Source organism: Rhinopithecus roxellana, chromosome 1 (assembly GCF_007565055.1).
Source record: "Rhinopithecus roxellana isolate Shanxi Qingling chromosome 1, ASM756505v1, whole genome shotgun sequence".
Classification (NCBI taxonomy): Eukaryota; Metazoa; Chordata; class Mammalia; order Primates; family Cercopithecidae; genus Rhinopithecus; species Rhinopithecus roxellana.
This window is the reverse complement of record NC_044549.1, coordinates 175,985,448-176,011,114: the sequence shown is the minus strand read 5'-3', so window position 1 is coordinate 176,011,114 and position 25,667 is coordinate 175,985,448. Positions and strand designations below refer to the sequence as shown.

Genomic DNA, 25,667 nt, shown 5'->3' with positions numbered 1-25,667 from the left:
TCCTCCAAAATTATTTATTATATGCAAATAAGTACAAATCTTTGTGCTAAAACTTGAAGCCTAATTTTTCAAATTTACTGATTGATTATATGCAAATAAGATGCATACAAAATTATTGATTATATGCAAATAAGATACATGCAAATTTTGTGCTAAAATTTGAAGCCTAATTTTTCAAATTTACTTAATGATTCAAGAAAATTCAAATTAATGTACTTTTTCTTAGGCAGGAAAAGACAACTTTTAGATTTAAAAGGCAATATCGACTTTAACTTTTTACAAACTTTTTACCAATTTGAACAGCCTTTGACTCGGTGAGCTAGATATAGAACATATTATATTGAGAAAGGGAGGCAACTTTGGAAGCTCTGATAAATATCAAGAAATTCGAACACCATTGCTTAAGAGCCAAGTGTCTTTTCTCTCCTTAAAAGGAATAAAACAAACAACAACAAAACTATATACACATATAAAGTTCCCTTTATTTCTTCAATAAAAGCTCTTTTCAAATATGAAATACAATATTTTGTTAGAGGAAAAAAATAAGCCAAAAGTATAAATGTTTTCTTAAAAAAAAATAAATACTTTATTCCAGTCTATAAATTTTTTAAGTCTCAAGTCACTCCACTAGCCCAGGTGTAGGATTTATTAACTAAAAACATACACAGAAGTATCTGTGTATCTTTTTAGCATTCAAGTAACTTTCGTTTTTTGATTCAAACACCAAAGCTCCTAACTAAATTATTATAATCTTCAGTTTATTGGCTACGACTTCTAACTGAGTATCATCGGTGTTTACAATTTTGCACTGTCTCTGGAAGTCAGCATTGCATTTACAAATGATTATTTTTAAAGTATCTAATTGTCAAGATGAAAAAGAGTGTACATTTTTCTTAAGAGTACAGCTTTGGAAAATATAATGTCATGTGAAATTAAGTTGAAAAATATATTGAGTAAACTAGATGATTTACTACGGTTTATACAGAATCTTGAAAATTAGGGTTAACTATAATGTACACATTTAAAATAATCTACAATGATTTATATTCTATCCTCTGCCATTTACACAAAACTAAGATGAGGTACAAAAATTAAGCAATATTTTGAGTTTCCCTGAGAATGCTAAATAAACTGGTCTGAGTTTTCTCTAACTAAATTGACTATTAAGCCAAGTTTACTGCAGATTTTTGGCTATAGAAACACAAAAGGCTTATCAATAAATGAGGCAACAAATAAGTTATTTCCTATATTGGGAATTAAGACATTATACTTTGGAAAAAAAAAAAAAAGCATAACATTGACTCAAAAATGACAAAGATTTCCTGTCAACTTTTAAGGAAAGTTATAATTTGATCAAAAAGATATTTAGAAACATAGGGTAATAAAACAAAAGTTTTTAAATGTTCACCTTCAAATTATTTCATAGGTCACTGTTATACCATCTAATAAGATAATTAAAAACATGCAAGCAGCTGGTACTACAGCTAAACAGATTAATGTAATAGTCTGTAGTCATATGTGCTGGCAAGGGGCTTGCTTCTTTTGGCGAGGAGAAGGTCAGCTGCCCTTGGGAAGAGGAGAAGAGGAGAAGAGGAGTGGCCTGTGCTACAGTCACTAAGTTAAACATCAGCAAACTGATAATCAGGAAACAACTTTTCTTCTTTCATACCCATTAATGTTCTTCTCTCAGTTTTAATGGTTAAATAAGAAACAGAGAAAGCTCATATAATTTGGCAGACAACATTAAGATTGGTCTTTAAAAAGTACAAGATATATTTCACAAAACCAACAATGTCTTCTCAAGTCTCATAAACTTTCCATTTTAATGCATCATCTGCAAATTAGTTCAGAGATATACAATCAAATTTTAACCAAAGTTTCCAAAACAGTATCTGGACTATTACTCAAGCATCATATAATAATTGTACTGGTGCCTTAGGAGTTAAATGCAGCTGTACTCTATCTGAATCCATGAAGCAAGATCAAAAGAAGACACAAATCCAAAGTAAACATCCCAGTTTATTAAAAAAAAAAAAAAGTCTATGATTATTAGGCACATAAAGCTGTAGTTACAATCCATTCATTTTAAATTTTAAAATTTATTTGTCAAAGTTCCAGATATCATCTCTGAATTTATAGTAAAATATCTTCCTTTCATCTTTACTAGGTGTTCAAATTTGTTATTCAAAGGTAACCTGAAATATGTGTCAGAGATTGAGAGTGTCAAATTTCAGGTTAAGCTTGTTCTTAAGCACTCTTTCTGCTAACAGACAAAAAATTTATTTTCTTGTAAAATATATTTTTTCTCTTCCTTTTGGTATATTAGATCACCGTAACAATTTCTATAACACCAAAAGGTTAGTGATGACAACGATGATGACATTGTCTGGAACAAAAAAGTAATATTTATTCAACATTTACCATATGCCATTATCTGATTAAACTCCTCATATCAACTGTATTTTATCATCTTCACTTCAAAGGTGAAGAAACTGAGGGTAAGACTTGTCCAAAGTATTCAGAGTATTTACAATCAGGATCTGAACCAGCACACTATGTTTAAACATTGTTTCAAAAAACAGACCAGGTGCAGTGGCTCACACCTGTAATCCCAACACTTTGGGAGACCAAGGCAGGCAGATTTCTTGAGCCCAGGAGTTTGAGACCACCCTGGGCAACATGATGAAACCCCATCTCTACAAAAAACACAAAAATTACCCAGATGTAGTGGCACACGCCTGTAGTCCCAGCAACTCAGGAGGCTGAGAGGTGGGAGGATTGCTTGAGGCCAGGTGGTTGAGGCTGTAGTGAGCCAAGGTAGTGTCACTGTACTCCAGCCTGGGTGACAGAGTGAGACCCTGTCTCAAAAAACAAACAAAGAAAACCCCTATGCCCTCTTGAAACTCATAATCTAATATGATAATAATACAAACAGTGGAAAGAATATAAATTTCAGTGTCCAATTCAAGACTGAATTCAAAAGTTATTAAAATCTCAACATATGTTAAAGGATACATGTGTCTGTTGGTGAATACAGGAAACAAAGTTACCCATTTACCTGAAGTGAGCACAAAAGAATTAATACTATGACTTCCCATTTAGATTTTCAAAAGGCCTTTATTTTATACGTTTTAACCCGAGTTTTTAAAACAGTTGCGGGAAGGAAACAGGTTAGGCATTATAATGCCCATTTTATAGATAAGAAACTAAAGTACATCTTTGACACAAGTATATATAAACTATGAGTATGTTGGTGACAGGTTTAAGGCCTGCGTTGTCTAATTGTGAAGAAAGGCTAGGATTTCAGAGGCGGTTTAAATAATACAAAGGTAGAACTGTCATGCAAAACGACATCTGAGGGTTGCAACATTTACGTTTTTCTAATAACCTATTTCTAGTTAGCTTAAAGAGCTATAATGGCAACAAAAAAGAATTTTTGTTTTCAAAAGTAAATTTTACTGAAAATTCTATTGCCATTTTAATGTGATTCTGCAACAATTCCTAGATTTTGTCAGTTAACCTTAATTGAAGCTATACCACAGAGCTGTGCTTCTATGAATTCTACAACCCAACTGTCAAATCCACAAGTAAGCTCATTATAAGAGCTATTGCCTACTAAGTAGAAAAATATTCACTTCACACCTTAAATACTATAGCAGTATTTAACAGCAGCACTGGCCTGCCAACTATTAAAAGCACATTTTTACAGACTGTATTACTTGAGCTTTTTATCTTTTTAATTACAACAATAAATTAATATTCTAACATTACAACATTGATTTTTAATCAATGCTTATCATTTTTAAACAATGACAGACATTGATTAAAAATATTTAGTTAACAACATTAGTATTTATTGTGCAAAGCTACACTAGGAGTTACTTTTCAAAATACAATTATCATTTAATAATACTAAGATACTTTATTCAAGAACAAAAAAACATCCAAGATAATATTATACCTTCACTTAATATAAAGTTAGGAGAAATGTTTTCATTTCTCTTATGAAATGAATGAAATGAAAACATTTCTCTTAACTTCATATTATATCTGCTATTTACTGTAATTGGCTAAAATACAAATGTAATTATAAAATATAATTCAACAACAGAATTTATACACATTTAATGGGATTTTCCTTCTTTTGAAATACATTAGTTTTTCTTTTTGTCTCATTTATATTTAATTGTATTTATACCTAATAAATTACCATCACAGATTTCATATATTACCATCTTAAGATTCCTCTGTTACATGTCAAATCCTAATATTTATTTAACTATCTTTCACATTTACTTTTTTGGTTATTGTTACAATCAGCTGTGACACACTCAAATAGGAGATTCTACTTATTGTTTAGTATGTCAAATACAAGCTTTGTATTATGCTTCAGGACTCAGAAAGCATTTGGACAATTCCAGTATTTATAAGGCAGGATGGATATAGTGAAAATTTAACAACAACGTATGAGTTTTACTGCTGTGATAATACCCTTCTAGAACACCATGGAACATAAGCCTTTTGTGGTATCTGTGACACTTGAACAACTGATCATTTATACAGACCCCAACTGGTATAAAATAAAGATATCAACTGTTTCAATTACCATCTCATTTCTGAAATTCATAAACAAATTGTAAAAACTTGTTTCATTTACTACATTTTTGTCTAGTTCCTCCTGTATAAAAGGTCTGACTCTAGATGTTAAAAGCCTGCCTGAAATCTGAAGAAATAAATGACACAGTTCCAATTAAGACTATATAATATGTATACAAATAAAAATATAAACTAAGCATAAGTTCCATATTTATTATAGAAAAGGAGACAGTTTAATATTCAAATTAGTTTTCAAATATACAGTGGTTCTTGCATATATTTTATAGTGTTGTTACACAAGTATCAGAAGTAATTAACCATAAGGACAATGTTGGCCAATTAAATTGTTTCTTCAAGAATCTGCATTGCCATCTATAACGTTAAAATGTATCATTATTGAATTTGCACTTTTTTCCTAAAAGAAAATAACCAATTTCTTACACCACTTTGGCTCTGTATATAAATTTTCAAGTATTACTGAAAATACTTTAATCTTTCTTGTTCTTCAGTTTCCAGATATAAGGTACAAATTTCATAAACATTTACTGAAGCAAAATTCAAGTTATGAGGAGAATATTAAGAAAGGATTAGGTAAAATACATGTATCCTTTTAAAAAAATTACTAATTCAGAAGTAATAGCCCTGTTTACTGAAGAACTTAAACAGAATATTAGCAAACAGCACTTAATTCAACCATGAACTACATTTTAAGCTCTCTTAGGCGCTCATGAGTGGTACTATATTTTAGCAGGAAAATTAAAAGGAAGCTTTAGTAATGTAACAGATATACTGGAAAAACAAAAATGGATTATAATGAAACTGAATACTACATGTGCATACATTCCAATTACCCTACTATTGGCTAACAACAGATACTGCAGTAAGTGCATTTACTCAAAAATTTACAACATTATATTTTTCTGTAACTTATTAATTGCAGAAAATAACATTAACACAATATTGTTCACATTGGTCACCTTGTTAAAGCACAAATAGTGTTTCCTTACTATTCTAGATCAAAACCCTATATAATTATATATCTTATACATTATCTTGTAATATTATATGTGTATGTGTATTTATATACATGTATTCATCACCTACCTATAGGAATTAAAAGTCCCTTCAGAGTCTAAAGTAGAACTTGTTCTTCTTCCATTTTTATTTGAATCTCCTGGAGAAAAAAATTACAACACTGAAATAATGGAGATAAACTGAGTATTTCAGTTGAAAAACTGTGTGAAAGCTAAATGCAACATATTAGCCAAAAAGCATATATCCTCTCCCCCTTCCCCAAATTATCTTTTGTACTCAAAGCTTTTTAGGTAAAAAATTCATTTTGATTTCAAAATATAAACCAATGTCAATCCTAGACTGGATAGTAACAGTACCAAAGTAAGTGCTATCAGGAACAAATGAAGCACAGTACAAACATTTTCTTCTTATGAATCACAGACAAAACTAAAATTATAAACCAGTATACAGAAAGGCAATTTTTTGTTAATGACCAAGTCACCCACCCTGATCAGTGGTACTGTCAAAAGAGAGCAGGCAGAGAGCCCACCTGGATGATTTTCCAGGTCCTTGTTTGACACTCTAGGAATTTAGTAAACAGAGGTAAAATAAAAAGCCAACTTCAGAGGTAGTGATTAATTAATGAGCTTTTAATACGTCTTACTTAATATTCTTTACAAAACTTTAACTGTTAACTTTAGGTTTCAACTGTCAAAAGTTTGGCAATTTACAACATGAAAAAGGAACAACATCAAAAGGTATTTGTCTCCTATAATATCAAACATTGAGAGAAAAAATTTTTACCCAAAAATCTGTCATATTCATACAATCAAATTTAGAACAAATTATACATATCAATTTAAAGACTATAGAATAAAAGTAAATGAACTAAAGTTGGAAAAAATGCTTACCAATGCCCCAATGTTATATATTCTTATTGACTGAAATTTAATGGTTCAATTTTTTAAAATATACAGTTCAAAGTACAGCTTTTATGAAACCATAGTATGCAACTATTAAAAATGTTATTTGTTTTTCAAAAGAAATTAAAAGTTTAGAATATGATTACATTTTATACTCCTAATTCATATAATGTAACTTTCAAACATCAGGTCATATTCCATTTTTATAATATTTACAGCATAATATAACAATGAGTTATCCAATTTTATACTTTTAATATACTTTGAACAACTGAAGGTGCAACAGGAAATCATCACAGTGGTCGTGGATAAGTCAAACAGTAATTACAGAGCTTCCACTTTAAAGATGAGATTATTTTTAATTATTGAGTACAGGATCTTAGGTACTATACTTATATAATTATGCTACTCATTAAATGGTTACTGAATGCTGAAATGTAATTTTAATGATAGCTACCTATCTTTCTTTACACATTTTATAGTTGACAGATAGTAAAGAACACTGGTTCTTTTTTGAGAGTCTGGTGAGATATGTGCAGCTTGTGCCAGTGTTCAGGAGAAGCGGACTGAGCCTGCTTATTAAACTTTCAAGTCTACTCTTTTTTCAAAATACTGTTCCAGTTTATTTTGTTTTTTGAAAAAACAAAAAATCCTAAAAAGGATTAGAACACTTAAAAATGGTGACAATTTATAGAAGAAAATAATCCAAAAACATATAAATGTTTAAAATTAACCTAGCTAGGTATATGTTGCTAATTCTTTGAAAATATGGGTATGGTAATATTACTCATACAACACCCTTCATTTTCTTTTAAAAATTAATAACATTATAATAAACTAAAAAGATGTAAGGAAAATTAGTCTCTATCTTGCTAAATGAAAATTTCCTACAACACATGTTATTTAACAGCTTGCAGACATTTCCTGTGAAACATTCCATAATCAGCATAGAATAAGTACTATATTATACATTTAAAATATGAGCTTCTTTCTCCTTAAAATTAAGATTATGATTAAACATGAAAAATAACACCAATAGAATAGTTCTTCCTTTAAGCTGATGTTTATCAGATCAAATATAAAATCCTTCAAATAATTAAGAGACTTTTGGCTTCATAAACAACCAGGTTTTTTCACATTATAAAGGTTTTCTTTAATTTATAACTGTTTCCGAAAGAAAATATCACATTAAATATAACTTTCAAGGTGCAAAAAAATGGTAATGGGGAAAAAAAAGCAGTTTTTCTTTCTCAAAAACATACCAAATAAGGAGTACAATTGTTTCACTAACAATATTAGATAAAAGATTTCCGAGTTGGCTATATGGGGAAAAGGCAATAAAGTTTTGAAGCGGGAAAAATGCTTTGTTCCCTCAATCCTCTAGTTGAAATTAATTATAGCAAATGTTTATGAAAACATCTGTTCCTTACAGTTATAAATTCTTAATTTTAGTATGGACGATCTCAGACTCTTATTTTGGAAGGAAACTGTTTGACTATCGAAAGGTTTACAAAAGAACAGACAGAATCTGTAATTCTGTAAAATTGTGTATACAATGTGCTACATCCTGTAGAGATTTTACTTGGTGTGAAACATTTGGAAAGGCTTACTACCGGTAACTAGGAGAAATCAAAGACAAACAGAAAGGCTCATTTTTCATTTAAGATACAATATGATTAAAAAACATATCTCTAACACCAGAAAACAACTTCTGCCAGTTTTGGAAATAAACAAGTGTTACTTTACTACTGAATCTAATTTGCAGGTAAGTATAATAAAATAAGTATTAATTTTATAAGAGATTAAAGTAAATGAAATGACAATACAATCATGGGAACGTATATGTAGCATTTCCCAAAAACAACAACAGAGGGTGCAAGAGAGTTTACTATGATGTTTTTACTTGCTATTCTGATTCTTGAACTAAGTTGTCAGGTAGCCATAACTGTAACAAAGATGCATCATACACACACATACACACACACACACACACACACACACACAAATACAATATTAATGTAATCTTACACAAAGACTATTAAATGGTCAAATAGCACAAATATCTAAAATGTGCTTTAAGATAATAGACTTCCTTTTACTTACCTGAAAAGTAATTTAACTAATAAGCAACTTTTAGAATACAGTTGTAACTTTAAAGATATTTCAATATCTAATGTAATCAGTAAAAGAATCTAGATGTCTTTATTGAGTATATTTTGAATACATGCACGAAGTATATACAATAAATAACATATGTGTTACTATATATTTAAAACATTGTACAACATATATCTATAAGAACAATTCATCAATTACTTGTGACCATACATTTGAAATTTATACAACATTCATTTCTCATTAATTGGTATGCAACTTTCCTAATGGGTTCATAATATTCACAATTAAAATAAATTGATTTGCAAAAATATGCTGACAGTTACATTGGTTTAAATTATAAGAAAGTGCACAATATTGCCTAATAGTAATTTCTAACATGTGTATCTAACTTATTAAGCCACAAAGTATAACTGTGACTTAAATTTCAAAACAGAGTGAATGGAATTTCAGACTCCCTTTTGGCTTTAACTGAGGTCATGTTTAGCAAAGGGCATTTTTGGTTCCATCTGTGCACTGTTGAAATATTTCTAAAGGGAGGTTTACAATCGATTTCTGTAGTATTTTTTAATACACAAACATCTAGTTCATGAAGAGAGAACCAGAGATTTTTAAACTAGGTTAAGTTAAAAACAGCCAGAATAACACTATAAATAATCACGCCTACTCAAATGTCTTCAGTTTACATGTGAAAACATCAAGTTTTAGAATATCACATCACACTAGGTATGAATTCTAAAAAGTATTACATAATAAAGAAAAGGTTTTATCTTTGAATCATTAGAGAACTGTCAACATACAGAGTCTGGGGTATTTAATAGTAAAATGGGAAAAAAGACTTGGTTCAAAATGAAAACAAAGCTATGAGTTTACTGTAAAGACCTGAAAGCCTTTGTGCCTTTTAAAGGAATTAGTATATAGCAATGAAATGTTTTAGTTAAATTTAAAATCCTTTAAAAAAAATAAATGATTTTTAAAAATCTATGAATAAAGTATATTCATGTATTGGCACACAGTGAAAGCAAAGATAATGACTCAGCATTATCCATAAAGTAGCCACATCATTTGTGAAATCAGGCAAACCATCAGCCACCCCAAGCTAACTATTTATGCTAAAAATCCAGGACCACTCATTAGATCTATGAGCCAGTGCTGAAATCAATACAGAAAAAAATTCATGAATTGTGTAATTTTCAATTTTCTTTATTATTGTTAATGTATTTACATGCTAATGATTTAATAGCCATATTTAGTTATCTAAATAATGTCTTAAAATAAGTATTATAGATAATGAAAACTCAGATGTAAAATAAAAATTCATAAGAAGTCTTAAATAAAATACATTTTCAAGTGGACCATTTTAATTTGAGAAAAGGATGTTTTGTTATCAAAGGTTCCTATTAAACCTTTAATAGAATTCTTAAAAACAAAAGACAGAAAGCAGCATGACATCAGCAAGATGGCAGAGTTTGAAACTCCAAGTAGTACATATTCTCCTACAGAAACACTGAAAAACAAAAAGTAACTTTTAGAACTTTGTAAAAGCTGCAATAAACAGTCAAACATTTTCCAAAGCAAAATGAACACTGAATCAAGAAAAAAGGCAACTTAAAAATTCTGTGCTTTTTACACTTGCCATTGCCCCACCCCCTCCCTGGCACTGTAGCAGTCTGGAAGCGGGTAGCTACTTTCCCAGGGTGGGAGTCTGGTACTTGGTTCTCGAAGGGAAGAGGTGACCATGTTTGCAAATTGTTGTGCATGTATGTTCTACCCTGTGTAAGGGCCACCTGAAAGATGACACGAGGTGCCTTTCTCTGTTCAGGCAGAGGAGATCAATAGAATACACAACAAGCCAAACTAAAAACCCAATATATAGTCCATTCTCATGTTGCTATAAAGCACAGCCTGAGACTGGGTAACTTACAAAGGAACGAAGTTTAATTGACTCGCAGTGCCACATGGCTGGGAAGGCCTCAGGAAACTTATAATCATAGCAAAACGGGAAACAAACATGTCCTACCTCATATGATGGCATGAAGGAGAAGTACAGGCAAAACAGGGAAAAGCCCCTTATAAAACCATCAGATCTTGTGAGAACTCACTCACTATCACGAGAACAGCAGCATGGGGGTAACTGCCCTCATGATTCAATTACCTCCCACTGGGTCTCTCCCATAACACCTGGGGATTATAGACCTACATTTCAATATGAGATTTGGGTGGAGGCATGGCCCAACCATACCATTGTGCCCCAAACCCTCCCAAATCTAATGTCTTTATAATTCAAAACACAGTCATACCTTCCCAACAGTCCCCCAAAGTCTTAACTCATTCCAGCATTAACCCAAAAGTCTAAGTCAAGGTCTTATCTGAGACAAGGCAAGTCCCTTCCCCTATGCGCCTGCAAAATCAAAAGCAAATTAGCTACTTCATAGATACAATGGGGGTACAGGCATTGAGCAATACACTACTCCAAATATAGAGAAACTGACCAAAACAAAGGGGCTACAAGCCCCATGCAAGTCCAAAATCCAACAGGCACTAATTAAACCGTTAAGTACCAAAATGATCTACTTTGACTCCATGTCTCACATCTATGTCACACTGATACAAGAGGTAGGCTCCCACAGCCTTGGGTAGCTCTGCCTCTGTGGCTTTGCAGGGTACAGCTCCCCTCCTGGCTGCCTTCACAGCTGGCGTTGAGTGTCTGTGGCTTTACCAGGTGCACAGTGCAAGCTGTCAGTGAATTCACCATTCTGGGGTCTGGAGAACAGTGGCCCTCTTCTCACAGCTCCACTAGACAATGCCCCAGTGGGGACTCCAACCCCACATTTCCCTTCTGCACTGCCGTAGCAGAGGTTCTCCATGAAGGCCCTGCCCCTACAGCAGACTTCTGCCTGGACATCCAGGTGTTTCCATATATCATCTGAAATCTAGGGCAGAGATTCCCAAACATCAATTATTGTCTTCTGCACACCCGCAGACCCAACACAATGTGAAAGCTGCCAAGGCTTGCAGCTTGTACCTTCTGAAGCAACAGCCCAAGCTGTACATTGGATTCTTTCAGTTACAGCTGGAGCTGAAGCAGCTAGGATCCAGGGCACCATGTCCTGAGGTTGCATAGAGCTGGGGGGCCCTGGGCCCAGTCCACAAAACCACTTTTCCCTCCTAGGCCTTCAGGCCTGTGATGGAAGGGGCTGTGGTGAAGGTCTCTAACATGCCCTGGAGACATTTTCCCCATTGTCTTAGTGATTAACATTCCACTCCCCGTTACTTCTGCAAATTTCTGCAGTGGGCTTGTAATTCTCCCCAGAAATTTTTTTCCCCCTACTACATTGTCATCCTGCAAATTTTCCAAACTCTTATACTCTGCTTCCTTTTGAATGCTTTGTTGCTTAGAAATTTCTTCCACCAAATACCCTACATCATCTCTCTCAAGTTCAAAGTTTCACCGATCACCAGGGCAGGGGCAAAATGCCTCCAGTCTCTTTGCATAGCAAGAGTTAACTTTATTCCAGTTCCCCACAAGTTCCTCATTTCCATCTGAGACAACCTCAGCCTGGACTTCATTGTCCATATCACTATCAGCATTTTGGTCAAAGCCATTCAACAAATCTCAAGTTCCAAACTATCCCACATCTTCCTATCTTCTGAGCCCTCCAAGTCTCTAGGAAATTCCAAACTTTCCCACATTTTCCTGTCTTCTTCTGAGCCCTCAAAACACCTGTGGCTATCACCCAGTTCCAAAGTCGCTTCCACGTTTTTGGGTATCCTTATAGCAGCACGCCAATCTCTGTGGTACCAATTTACTGTATTAGTGCATTATCACGTTGCTATAAAGGCCTACCCAAGACTGAGTCATTTATAAAGGAAAGAGGTTTAATTGACTCACAGTTCCACATGGCTCAGGAGGCCTCAGGAAACTTACAGTCATGACGGAAGGGGAAGCAATTATGTCTTTCTTCACATGGCAGCCTGACGGAGAAATGCCAAGCAAAAGGGGGGAGAGCCCCTTATAAAACCATCAGATTTTGTGAGAACTCATTTAATATCACAAGAACAGCAGCATGGGGGTAACTGCCCCCATTATTCAATTACCTCCCACCAGGTCCCTCCCATGATACATGGGGATTATGGGAACGACAATTCAAGGTGAGATATGGGTGGGGCCACAGCCAAACCACATCACTCACAGATGCCTGCCCCAAAAGACTGCAACTGAAATGTAAGATAGCCCACCTAAGGTCTGGAAGAAAAAGCTGGTGAGGGTTTCTTTGGGAAATTAGGACATTCAAAAGCATTCATGTGTACTGGAGAAATGTAGAAGGCCATGTGCATGCCTAGAGCAATATGCATGATCAGAAAGTAACTGAGAAGACTCTAAGCTTCCACTAAAAGCTGATCACTGTATGAGGACTGCAAGCTCGGCTATTTGTTAAAGAACTACTGTGGCACAGAGCCAGTCTGCAAAGATAGGAAGAGGTTTTGAATTTTTAGGGTGGGGTTTACATAAATACACAGTGCTTTTAGCTTTTAAGAGAACAAATACACTGTCGATGATCTCTGTTTAAAGTATTTCCAGGAGTTAACCTTACTGAATTGGTAAAATAAACTAACATTCAGTTTAACAAAATCAGGAACTAGAGTCATTAAAGCATCATAATTAAAAGCTAAGACTCTACCATTTATTTGTTCTCTTACTTAACCATTCAATATCTCAGATTCCTCATCTGTGAAATGGAGACAATAGGTTCTACTGCAAAATGTGGTAAGAAAGATTAAATGAGATACATGTATGTGAAGTGCTTATAGTACAATGTAGGTCCTCAAAAAAAGTTACCTTCATTTTTATTAACATTTTAATCAATGTACGTATAATACTGGTTCTAGTAGAGGAAAAAAATAATAAAAGGCTACTAGTTCTACACAAGGAGAAATACACTTGCTCATAACTTAAATAATTGAATACTGTGACTTTTTTCTTCTTAGCAATTAAAAAGCATTATTTCTGAAAAACTGAATCAAAAACTTTATGAATTATATGAGGATGGTATATAAGTCTTGTGTAGCCCTTATAATATCCTTCCTGACAATGATCTTATCAAACATAAAATATTTAAAGAGAATGCAGGATATAGTAAATTAAATAAAATTACAGCCTTGAAATATAAAGTCATATAATTTCATGAACTTAAGATATACAAATGTTTCTTGAAACTGATAAAAGATAAAAAACTAAAACCATGGTCAATCTATTAATAAACTAAAACTAACATGTATGATAGTACATAGTATTACACATATACCAACAGATAAAACAAGCTATAAGAGGAATTCATTAATGATTCTGCAACTAAATGGGAAACAGGGACTAATTTCAAAGATAATCACAAGTAGAATTACCCAATTTAAGTTAACATGTGCTATGGCTGAATGTGTCCATCAAAAAGCATATGTTGGAAACTTAATACAAAATGCAACAGTGTTAGGAGATGGGGCCCAGTGGGAGGTGTTTAGGTCAGGAGAGCTCTACACTTATGAATTAATTAATATTGATTATAAAATAGCTTAATACTGTGAATTCAATCTCTTGCTGTCTCTCACATGCGTTATCTTGCCCTTCTGCTTTCCATCATGGGATAATGCAACAAGAAGGCCCTCACCAGATGCTGGCACCTTGATATTAGATTTCCCAGCCTCCGGAACTGTGAGAAATAAAATTATTTTCTTCATGAATTACCCAGTCAGTGATATTCTGCTATGACAACACAAAACAGACTAAGATAACACATAATAACGCACAAATCTTAATATTTCTATTTAGTATTACTGTCCTTTTTCCAGGTACTCTATGGATATAAAGTTACCTGATGTCTCAGACATATAAGAGAGTAGGCCAGAATCAATCAAGAAAACAGAATTTTAAGGCAAAATTAATATTTCTGGGTTGTACCATCTACATATATTACAAGATGGGGTGGTACCAGATCATATCTGATCATCCAAATCACCTGGGAACAGGTACATAGTATGCATGTGTGTGTGTGTGGTGGGGTGGAGGGAGGGGAGAGGGACAGAGAGGGAGGTAAAGAGAGAGAGAGATAGAGGAAGGGAGGGAGGGAGAAATGGGAGAGAGGGGGCAGAGGAAGGAAGGTGGAAAGAAAGAAGGGGGGGAAGGGGAGGCAGAGAGAGAAAAGAGATTGAGATATTTGTGGGCGAGGCCCAGAACTCTACTTTAAAGGGTTCCCTAGATTATTCTGATGATACACAGGCCTTTCCTATTCTAACATTATAAGCTTCTACTGTACTAAAAGTGACTATCTTATTATAGAAGGCAATTTAATTTGCCCTAATTGAGGAAATTATTGGGTATCTTATACGTCCTCATTTACTAATGACTAACAATAAGGCACAAACTACGATCTCATTTTCCAGCAATAGTAATAGATTGCATTGAGCTATGCCAACTTCACACATTTTCCTAATATGACCAGTACTATGTACTCTTTATTAGGGGAGGGTGCAGGCTCCACATGTTAAGCAGAACGCTACTAATGGCCTCTGAGGTTCTACCATAGACCACCTGGATCTCAAAAGCACCTTTTTGAAAAACAGTTGCAATGCTAATGTTGCATTTTAGACAATTACAAAACACATTTCCACTTAGTACATAAACAACAAAGTAGCCTTTCAGAAGAGCTTGCTAAGAAGTAAATATGTTGATAAAGAGTATTTGAAAATATTTCTTTAAACTTGGAGAAATAGTATTAAGGCCATAAAACACTTGATATGGTTTATCTATTTCCCTACTCAAATCTCACCTTGAATTGTAGTTCCCATAATCCTCACATATCATGGGAAGGAAGAGGTGGAGATAATTGAATCATGGGGGTGGTTTTCCCCATCCTCTTCTCATGATAGTAAGTCCTCACAAGAGCTGATGGTTTTATAAGGGGCTTCCCCCTTTGCTGGGCACTCACTTTCTCTCCTGCCGCCATGTGAAGAAGGACATGTTTGCTTTGCCTTCCACCATAATTGTAAGTTTCCTGAGGCCTCCCAGGCCATGCAGAACTGAGTCAATTAAACCTCTTTCTTTTATAAATTACCAGTCTTGGGTATTTCTTCATAGAGGTGTGAGCACAGACTAATACATGATTATTATATAATTTGTCCTTCACTACAATTTTATCTTAACAAAATACAGATAACAATTTGGTTTAACTTTGGCTGAGACTTTTAGCCTTACTACAGTCCAACAAAAGCTTAAATAAAACCCTCCTCAAAACAACAAAACAAAACAAAAAGCATTCTATTTTCAAAAATAATCTAATTGATATTTAGGGAATTCTAACCCTAACACTAAATTATCTATTAGTGCCTAAATATATATAACAAAAATAAAATACATATTATTTACTACATAAAATAGTGTATACATTAGCAAAGTCCTATTTCACTGTCTTTCAAATAACACCTATAGAATATTTATATTTACCAAAATTATTCTTTTTCTTCAGTGTAATCAAAAGGAAACATCTTTTTCTAGAGAAAAGAATCCTTTGGGCACTACTCATTTCAACTGGTGATTACCATCAGTGCTAGATCCCTTAAGATTGGCTGAACACCTAGTGGACAAGACTTCATGAAATGTAAAGGCATCTGTTAACCCAAAGTATGTAACTTTCAATGTTAACATTAGATATGTCCCATTTTAGTGCCTCAAAAATTCACTGGGACTCTATGCAGGATACAAATTATCATTCGTGAACCAGGGTTACTGATCCTATCTGTGTCTTTTAAATAACAGCTATCTGAAGAAGTTCATATAACAAACATCTACTTGAAAAGCATAAAGGGCATTTTTACTAAGACATTCCAAAGCCTAAATAAAGAAGTGAAGGTAAATATTCTCAAAAATATCTTTAGTCTTATAGAAGATTTACTAACACAAATCACAATAAAATGTTAGTGATTAGTATTTAAATCTAAAATCCTCAAATATCAAAAATTTTTTAATGTTTACCAATTTCTTCAAATAAAAAAATTCTAAAAATATTTTGATTCACATAAAAATGTCTTATTTTACAAATTTTGCTATGACATTAAAGAATTGCTATACTAAAATAGTTTTCAAAGAAAAGAATTTTAAATCCATGAATTGATATGTATGTATCATTTTATGATAATGCATCTTTATTTACTAAAAAGGTGATTTTTAAAATCTGATAACTAGAAATATGTCAAAATAATGGCTATTCCCTTAAATCTGCTAGGAAATGTACAATATTGTACAAAATCCTTATAGATTATTAAAAATATCATTCAAAGTAGTTATCACTTATTAAGCATTTTATTCAAACAAATTATTCATTACCTAGACAAACTGTAAATGGGCCCCAATTAATAAAAGTATTTTGTAATTCAAACTTTTTGTCATAAATTCTCTCAGGATTTTTCAGTTCTTTCAGCAGTCACATGTTCAACACTTACAGTATTCAAGGGCTGATGTTATATTGGTAAGCCAAAGCTCAAAATCCATCCCTAACATACTTCAGTTTGATGAATGCACAACAGAGCAGAGGGACAGCCAAAGCAATGCATAATGACACCTTTGAAAAATGTTACACAAACTAGTTACACACCTTACTATAATAACATATGAGTGAGGGGGTGGATAAGTCACAGACCAAAAAGAATATAAAGAGCATTCCACTAGAGATCAGCATATACCAAGATTCTGTGGAGTTCACGTTAAGGATTTTGGTCTTTATCCCCAACAAAAAATCAGTAAAAGAAGGGTCATAGGCCAGGCACAGTGGCTCATGCCTGTAATTCTAGCACTTTGGGAGGCAGAGGTGGGCAGATCACTTGAGCTCAGGAGTTCGAGACCAGCCTGGGCTACATGGCAAAACTCACATTTACAAAACATTAGCTGGGCATGGTGGTGTGCACCTGTGGTCTCAGCTACTTAGGGGACTGGGGCAGGAGCACTGCTTGAGCCCAGGAGATCTAGGCTGCAATGAGCTGAGATGGAGCGACTGCACTCCAGCTTGGGTGACAAAGTGAGATCTTGTCTCTTAAAAACATAGTTTTTTGTTTTGTTTGGTTTTGTTTTTTGAGGCAGAGTCTCACTCTGTCACCCAGGATGGAGTGCAATGGCATGTTTTCGGCTTACTGCAATCTCTGCCTCCCGGGTTCAAGCAATTCTCCTGCCTCAACCTCCCAAGTAGCTGGGATTACAGGTGTAAGCCACTGTGCCCAGCAAATTTTTATATTTTTAGCAGAAACAGGATTTTGCTATGTTGGCCAAGCGGGTCTCGGACTCCTAGCCTCAAGTGATACACCCGCCTTGGCCTCCCAAAGTGCTGGGATTACAGGCATGAGCCACCACGTCTCACCAAAAAGATTCATTTTTAAGTGGTCACTTGAAGTTCAGGGTGAAGTAATTTGTGGTTGGGTGTAGGTAAAAGGAGAGTGGATGAAGGCAGACTGGATAAGAAGCTCTGTGGTACCCTAAGGCAAAAACAAATGATAGAACAGCTATCAACACTGATGAGATCATTATCAGACCATCTTAAGTATGGAAATTTACCATTCTGTCAAGACTGTTGCTATTTAAATCTCATTTGAATCATTCATTCATTCATTCCATGAACATCTACTGAGTGTCTACTATGTGCCAGACACATAATTCCAGTCGTAGGAACTAGAAGTATTACAGTGAACTATAGTATTACAGAATGAAGTGGAGGAGCAGGGGGAGAAAACACAAGAAAATAAATCTGCAATTTCAGATAATTGTAATAGCTGTAAATAAAATACAAAACAAGCCGGGCACGGTGGCTCAAGCCTGTAATCCCAGCACTTTGGGAGGCCAAGACGGGCGGATCACGAGGTCAGGAGATCAAGACCATCCTGGCTAACACGGTGAAACCCCGTCTCTACTAAAAAACACAAAAAACTAGCCGGGCAAGGTGGTGGGCGCCTGTAGTCCCAGCTACTCGGGAGGCTGAGGCAGGAGAATAGCGTGAACCTGGGAGGTGGAGCTTGCAGTGAGCTGAGATCCAGATCCGGCCACTGCACTCCAGCCTGGGCGACAGAGCGAGACTCCGCCTCAAAAAAATAAAATAAATAAAATAAAATAAAATATAAAACAGAATAATGTGACATTCAGTGATTGTGGGAGGGTGCTCTTTGAAGATGAAGGTAATATCTGATTTTGGATTCTAATGACAAGAAAAAAGTCAGCCATTTGAACATCTATGGCAAAGTGTACAATATGCAAAGCACAAAGGCACTACTACAGAAGCCAGCTTTTAGATAAGAAAATAAGGCCAAGGTGGCTGAAGGACTTGAGGCAGAGTACTACGAGATGAGGATAAGGATACAGGATAACAAGTGGCCATAGAACTTATGGTTTGAATGGGAGGAAGTCTGGATTTTGAAACTACAATGAGAAGCTACTGGAAAGTTATAAAAATCACAAAATTAATTTTTTTCTAAGATATTCTAAACAGGTATGATTTGAAATCATTTCTATGGCAGTAAAAGTATTTTATTTCATACACAGTAAACAATGAGATTATTCGTTTTATTTATTTTACTGAACTGCTTTCTACCTAGATCAGAAATTAACTTGGTTTCTCAATAAGAGTTAAGACAGATCACAATAAAACAAACCAGAAGATAAGTACATTATAGGTTACTAGTAGGATTTCCAGTTCCACCCATAATGGAGTACCACTGCAGCATATTTCTCCTACTGACAACAATTTAAAACTCTAGGAAAAATGCAAAAAACAAAAACCACTTGAGGGCTCTGAAAAGTAAATAACAGGAGGCATATTGGAGAAGAAAGTCAGTGGTAGTGAGTTTTCTGTTCTTTCTTCTCCTTTATTTACCACATCAGGATGAATCTGATAATGAAATAGCAGGCACAGGGAGCAAAAACTCCAAAAGAATCCCATTTTTCAGAAACTAGAAAAAGGAGCTCCTGTGAACTGCAGAGTGTGGAAAGAATTATCTTTCTTTTTCCCTTCTTTTTTCATTTCTAACCATGTGACAAGACCAGATCTAGTTTGAGAACTATGCTGCCAGAGTAGGTTGGTGGTAGCAGTGGTGTGGGCACCTAAAACTCTAAAAAGCCTATCCTTTTGGTTAGAAAACTGCAAAAAAGGACCCGTTGTGCAAACAGTGAGTGGAGAACCCCTGTTATTTTTTTCTTTGCTATTTCTCTCATCACTTTGCCAAAAAAGTGCATCCATTCACGTGAAACTGTGCAACAGCACAGGAGGCAAATGTTATGATAAAACCAGACACGGTGTGTGGGGTAACCCTGTAGAAGAAGCCCTGGACATGGGGATTCTCTAATTCTGCACATGAAAAGACACAAATCCTGAGCTCACTCCCTAGCTGTACATGCTCAAAATATACCCAAAGAAGCACAACAAAAGCTTTGAGAACTGAACCACAATAATTAATATAAACTACCACCAAAGTCCCAGACTAACCTCTGAGGGTCATATGCAAGGAACAGATTTAAAAAAGCATAGAAAGGACTTTGAAAACTGCTGACAATGGAACCTCCACCCACAGACAGTGAGACAGAAACTGTGGTCTGAACTTAACTGGAGACAGCAGGAGAGTTGGGAATGGGAAGGAAGGGAGAAGAGAAGGGGAAAGACAGAAGGGGAGAGGAGAGGGAGAAGAAGCAAGGGACCAGGGAAGTGGAAGGCAAGGAAGAGGGAGAGGGAAATGGAAGGAAGGGAAGGGGAGGAAAAGGAGGAAAGGAAGGAGGAAAATCAACCAGAGGATTTAACAGGATCCAGAGTTTCTTAACAAATTATTCAAAATGTTCAAGACACGGTCTAAAATTGATTGCTATATCAAGAACCAGAAAAATCTGATCAATTATCAAAATGTAATACAATCAACAGATACCAACCCAGAGATGATCCAGGCATTAGAATCAACAAAGACTTAAAGAAGCTACCATAACTTGAGAAGCTTACTTTATTTATTATCTGTGGAATATGAGCCTCTTTAAATTATCAGACCAGATAGGCACTGAAATGTGACAGCGGTCGGTCTCACTTCCACTCTGAGTTAAGTAATTACCTCGTGAAGCCATGTACTATGTGGGCTCTAAATTGACACCAAGTAGCCATAAAATTAACCGAACAATATCATGTGCTAGATACCGTAACTCATACCCTACAGTTCAACAATGTATAGCCAATCACTAATCAATATTATTTCTGTCAACCAATGAGAATTCCTATCAAACAACTTTATCAGCCCACTACTGGTTTCCTTTTTCCTTTAAAATCCTGCTTGTAACAAAGGCTAAGTGGAGAACTTCCCAAGGCAACTTGGAAATGTTTCTTAGGCAGCTGTCCTCACTTTGGCTTATGTAAACTCTAAAGTTTTATTTTGTGCCTCAGCTTCTTCAAGTCAACAAACTTTTCTCTATGAGGTAATGGTGTATACTCTCGAAATGAGTAGAAAAATAGAAGTTCACTGTAAAATAATAGAAACTATTAAAAAGAATCAAATGGAAATTTTAGAACTGTAAAGAACAATACCTGAAATTTTAAAAATTCATAGATGGGCTCTGTAACGAAACGGATAAGACAGAGGAATGGGACAGTGAACTGAAAGATCAACAAAAGTTATATACAATCTGAAGAACACAGGGAAAAAAAAGATTTTAAAAAATGAAATGAACAGAGTGTCAAGGACCCATGGGACAATACAGGCTCCTAGTAAATCTCCAAAATTCAAAGGGTTTTCAAAAACATTATCAGAATCACATTAAATAAATCATCAATGTAATCTAAGTATCTTCTCATAAGCTACATTGAAATACATTACAGCATAAAGAATAAATGTAAAAATTACCTAAATAAAAATGAGAATATTATAATAGAATGTAAAAACTAATTTAACACACTCTAATATTAACTTATATTTCATTTCTTGGATATTCTTTATTTTTCCAGATGTAAAAGCAATGCAAACTACATTAAAAGCGTTTACACTTGAGAGAAATTATTAAAACAAAAACTATCAAGAAAAAAGAAAAAATAAAGAAAAAGAAAAGTAGAAAGCAAAAGTCACCCATAATGTGACGCAATTACATGAGGATACTTTTCCTTTCTTTTTTCTATAAAATTGAATTTACATACTATATAAACAATTTTATATTCTATTATTTCATTGTATTATGCATATGAGCATTTCTCCCATGTTATTTAAAAACCTTTTCACAAAGAAATTTTAACTGGCTACATAATAATCAATATATGTCCTATAATTTATTTAAACATTCTTCAATTGGCAGATATTTCTTTTATTTAAAATATTTAGCTGTTCTACATAACACTATGATAAATACCTTTGTGAACAAATCTTTCCATGGCTGCCTTTAGAGAAATAAATTGGTTTATCAGAAAGTATTAACAAAACCACAAAACAAATACAAATTGATAAAAATTACAAAACTAATATGTAATTATTGTACAAAAATTTCAAATACAGATCTATATTAAGAAAATATAAAGCCACACAGAATTCTTCCATTGTTAGTATTTTAACATTTCCTCAAATTTTTAACAATATGCATTATATATATATTCTATAATTTGAATGCAATATATAGTTTAATACTATCCTAATACAACTTTCAATGGCTACACAGAATATTACACAATAGCATTACAGAGAAAAATAGTTACACATCATCAGTAAGTAAATATATTCCTACAGCTACTAATCATAGAGCATACTATACAGAACTGTCCATGTGAGAAATAACTTGATTGAAAGTCAGTTTCTGAAATGTGAGCATCTGCATTTTGTAACCCTTGACTTAGGTATTTCATAATACTGACACTTGCCCTGAATCTGTTTTCCCATTATCAGTGGACATATGGCAACCTGCCACAGACCATATTTCACATCTACTTTATGCCTAGATATAGCCCTGTATGCTCAAGTGATAAGGGCATATTCTGTTTTAATGATGTCTTATATGAACTTTCTTTCTTTTCCATGGATTAAAACAGTAGTCAATTACAGTGGCTAAATCAGGCCAATAATGGCCTCTTCTCATAAGACCTGTGGACAAAAAAGGTTTTTACATTTTTAAAGGCTTGTTTTTTACTTAAAGAGGAGGGTCTTTAGTGAAGAACCATTAAAAAAAAAAAAGTCCCATCTGCCATAGACAATACTTTTGTGAAATAATAAAAATATTCCTATAAAAGTGAAATAAAAAGATATATAAAATATAAGCCTCAATATTTTATTATTACATTCAAAAGATGGAAAAATTATTCTGTTCTATATATTAACCTTCAGTTTCTATACAGCAGTCCTTTCTTATTTGTGGTCTTGCTTTCCATAGTTTCAGTTACCTGCAGTGAACCACGGCCCAACAATAGGTAAGTATAGCACAGTAAGATATTTTGAAAGAGACCACATTCACTTAACTTTTATTATGTGATAAAAGGATATTGTTATAATGGTTCTATTTTATTAGTAGTATGGTTGTTAATCTCTTACTGTGTCAAATTTACAAATTAAACTTTATCATAGGTATGTATGTATAGGAAAAACACTGTATATATAGGGTTCAGTGGTTTCAGGCATCCACTTCAAGTCTTGAACCATATTCACCACAGATAAGAGTGTAATAGTGTACTTATATAGCTGAGAACTAGTTACAAACAGTTCTCACCCATTGACTAGACTGAGTAGCACAGCTCTAGGAAATGGAAGAGGAACAAAGGGGAAGGATCCTGGAGTCAGGGCTGCTAGGTTAAGAATAATGAGCTTCTGCCTTTTTAAAGTCATCATATTTTGGGTCTTAGCCATTGCTTAAAATAATACAGAGTTCAAAATGAAATGGCTGATATTCTCCCCTGTGGCATAAAAATATGTAAGGCAGAAAGTGACTGCCCATCTCTCTTAGATATCCTTCTTTCTTTGTGTTATTTCTCCCAACCCCTATTCCTCCTGAAGAGACATACTTTTTATTTTAAGTAATTTACCCCAAATATAACTCCAAATTTGGTCAAACTCCCTTTAGGTCTCTGAATATGATAAGAAACAAATCCTATTGATGAAAAGAATTATAGTAGCTTTAAGGTTGCAGTGGTTTGGATCAAAAAAAGTAAAAAAGATTCTTGAGACATTAAGGAGACAAATCTATTGATTGGTGGCTAAGAGATGTCAATAATGATTCCTAAGTTTCTGGCTTACACAACTAGATACATACTGACACCATTCACTGAAATTAAAAAAAGATAAGAGAGGAGTTTGGAAGAAAAGATCACAAATTCAACTTTGGACAAGCTGAGTTAGAACTTTTAAAAATCTAAGAGGAAATGAAATCTGTAATATCAGATATATGAATCTGGAGCTACCTGAACTAGAAACACTTGAAAGTATAAGGGTATTGATAACCAAAGTTTAGGATAAGAACAGAGACAAGTAAAAGCCCAATTTTAAAGACCACATTGAAAACCAGAAGTAACAAGGAATACCAAGAGAAAATTTTGTCATTGAAGCTAAAAGAGGATTTTGAGAAGGAGGAAGTCAAGAATTTAGGACGTTACTGTCAAGGCCAGATAAAATCTTAAAACAGATTTAATTACAGAAAGACCATTAGGATCTCATGAGATATTCATTCAAGTAGAATGAGTGACAGATACCAGAGTAAAATGGAAAAATCATAAAAAAATTTTTATTTATGGAGTATTACTCAGAAAACGAGAATAAAGCTACTGCTGTAGCCGAAAGAAATGGTGGGATCAGCATGGGACTTTTCATCCTAGCTTAACTTACTAAGATGAGAAGGACTATCAACAAAACAAGAAAGATCCAGTAGAAACACAGGGGTTGAATATATAAGAGAGGAGAGATAACTGATAGAATACAAGATTCCTGAGAAGATACAAGGGGATGGGATCTAGACCACAGGTAAAAGAACTGATCTGAAAAAGAAGAGACATCACCAGGGAAAAAAAAGAGAAAGATACAGATGTAGTTGCAGGTAACTCTGTTATAGAAAGCTAAAGCTCCCACCTAATAATTTCTATTTTCTTTATGGAATGAGCAGAGTCAATCTTCAGGAAATCACAAGTTTAAATTACAAAAGTTTTGAAATACCCGAGAAGAGAGGGAAAGTACAACTTAATTCTTATGGTGATCATGAACTTACGCTGAAAAGATAAATCATACAGTAGAATAAACATGTCAGTCATTGATATATATATCCTAAACTGGCTGGCATTAAGCTTTTACCAATTAATCATCAAAGTAGATAATAATGTTTCAAAACTATTTTTCTCATCTAATAGGATCTTGTGTACATTTGTATTTCTTGGAATATCAGGAAAACTAAACTTCTAAAATATGTTTATTGGAAATTTGCATCTCTCTATTTTTAAATAGCTGGTTAAACTTGTTTTCACTGCTAAATTATCATTTTCTTATTGATTTGTGAAAGTCCTTTAATTTTTAGGGTAACTAACTTTGTAGCCAGGAATGTTCATGTGCACCTGCAGTCTCAGTAGCACTTAGGAGGCTGAGACAGGCAGATCACCGGAGCCCTGGGATTCAAGGTTGATTCTATCTCAAGAAACTACTTTCTCTACTCATCCAAAAGAAGCAACTCCTCATTCATTACAGTTTTATCATGAGATTGCAGGAATATATTAACATCTTCACTGTCCACTTCTAATTCCAGTTCTCTTGCTATTTCCTGTCCATCGGCAGTTACTTCCTCCACTGAGGAGGTCTTGAACTTAAGTCTCGAACCTCTCCAAGTCATCAATGAGGGTTGGAATCAATTTCTTCCAAACCCCTGTTCAGGCTGATTATTTTGACCTCCTCCCATGAATCATGAATATTCTTAATAGCATCTATTATGATGACTCCTTTCCAGAAGGTTCCACTGTACTTTGCTCTGACACATCAGAGGAATCACTATCTACGGCAGCTATCAATTATGAAATG

At 34.1% G+C, this 25,667-nt stretch overlaps 1 protein-coding gene across 8 annotated transcripts in view; it reads right to left on the bottom strand.

Moving 5' to 3' along the window:
* Nucleotides 1-25,667, bottom strand: part of TBC1D5 (TBC1 domain family member 5) — a 578,111-nt gene that overhangs the window by 274,561 nt on the left and 277,883 nt on the right. For all 8 annotated transcript variants that reach the window (XM_030933427.1, XM_030933431.1, XM_030933430.1 and 5 more), the window contains one exon: nucleotides 5,701-5,770. In XM_030933427.1, the coding sequence (XP_030789287.1) occupies nucleotides 5,701-5,770 (70 nt within the window). The remainder of the gene's footprint in view (nucleotides 1-5,700; nucleotides 5,771-25,667) is intronic.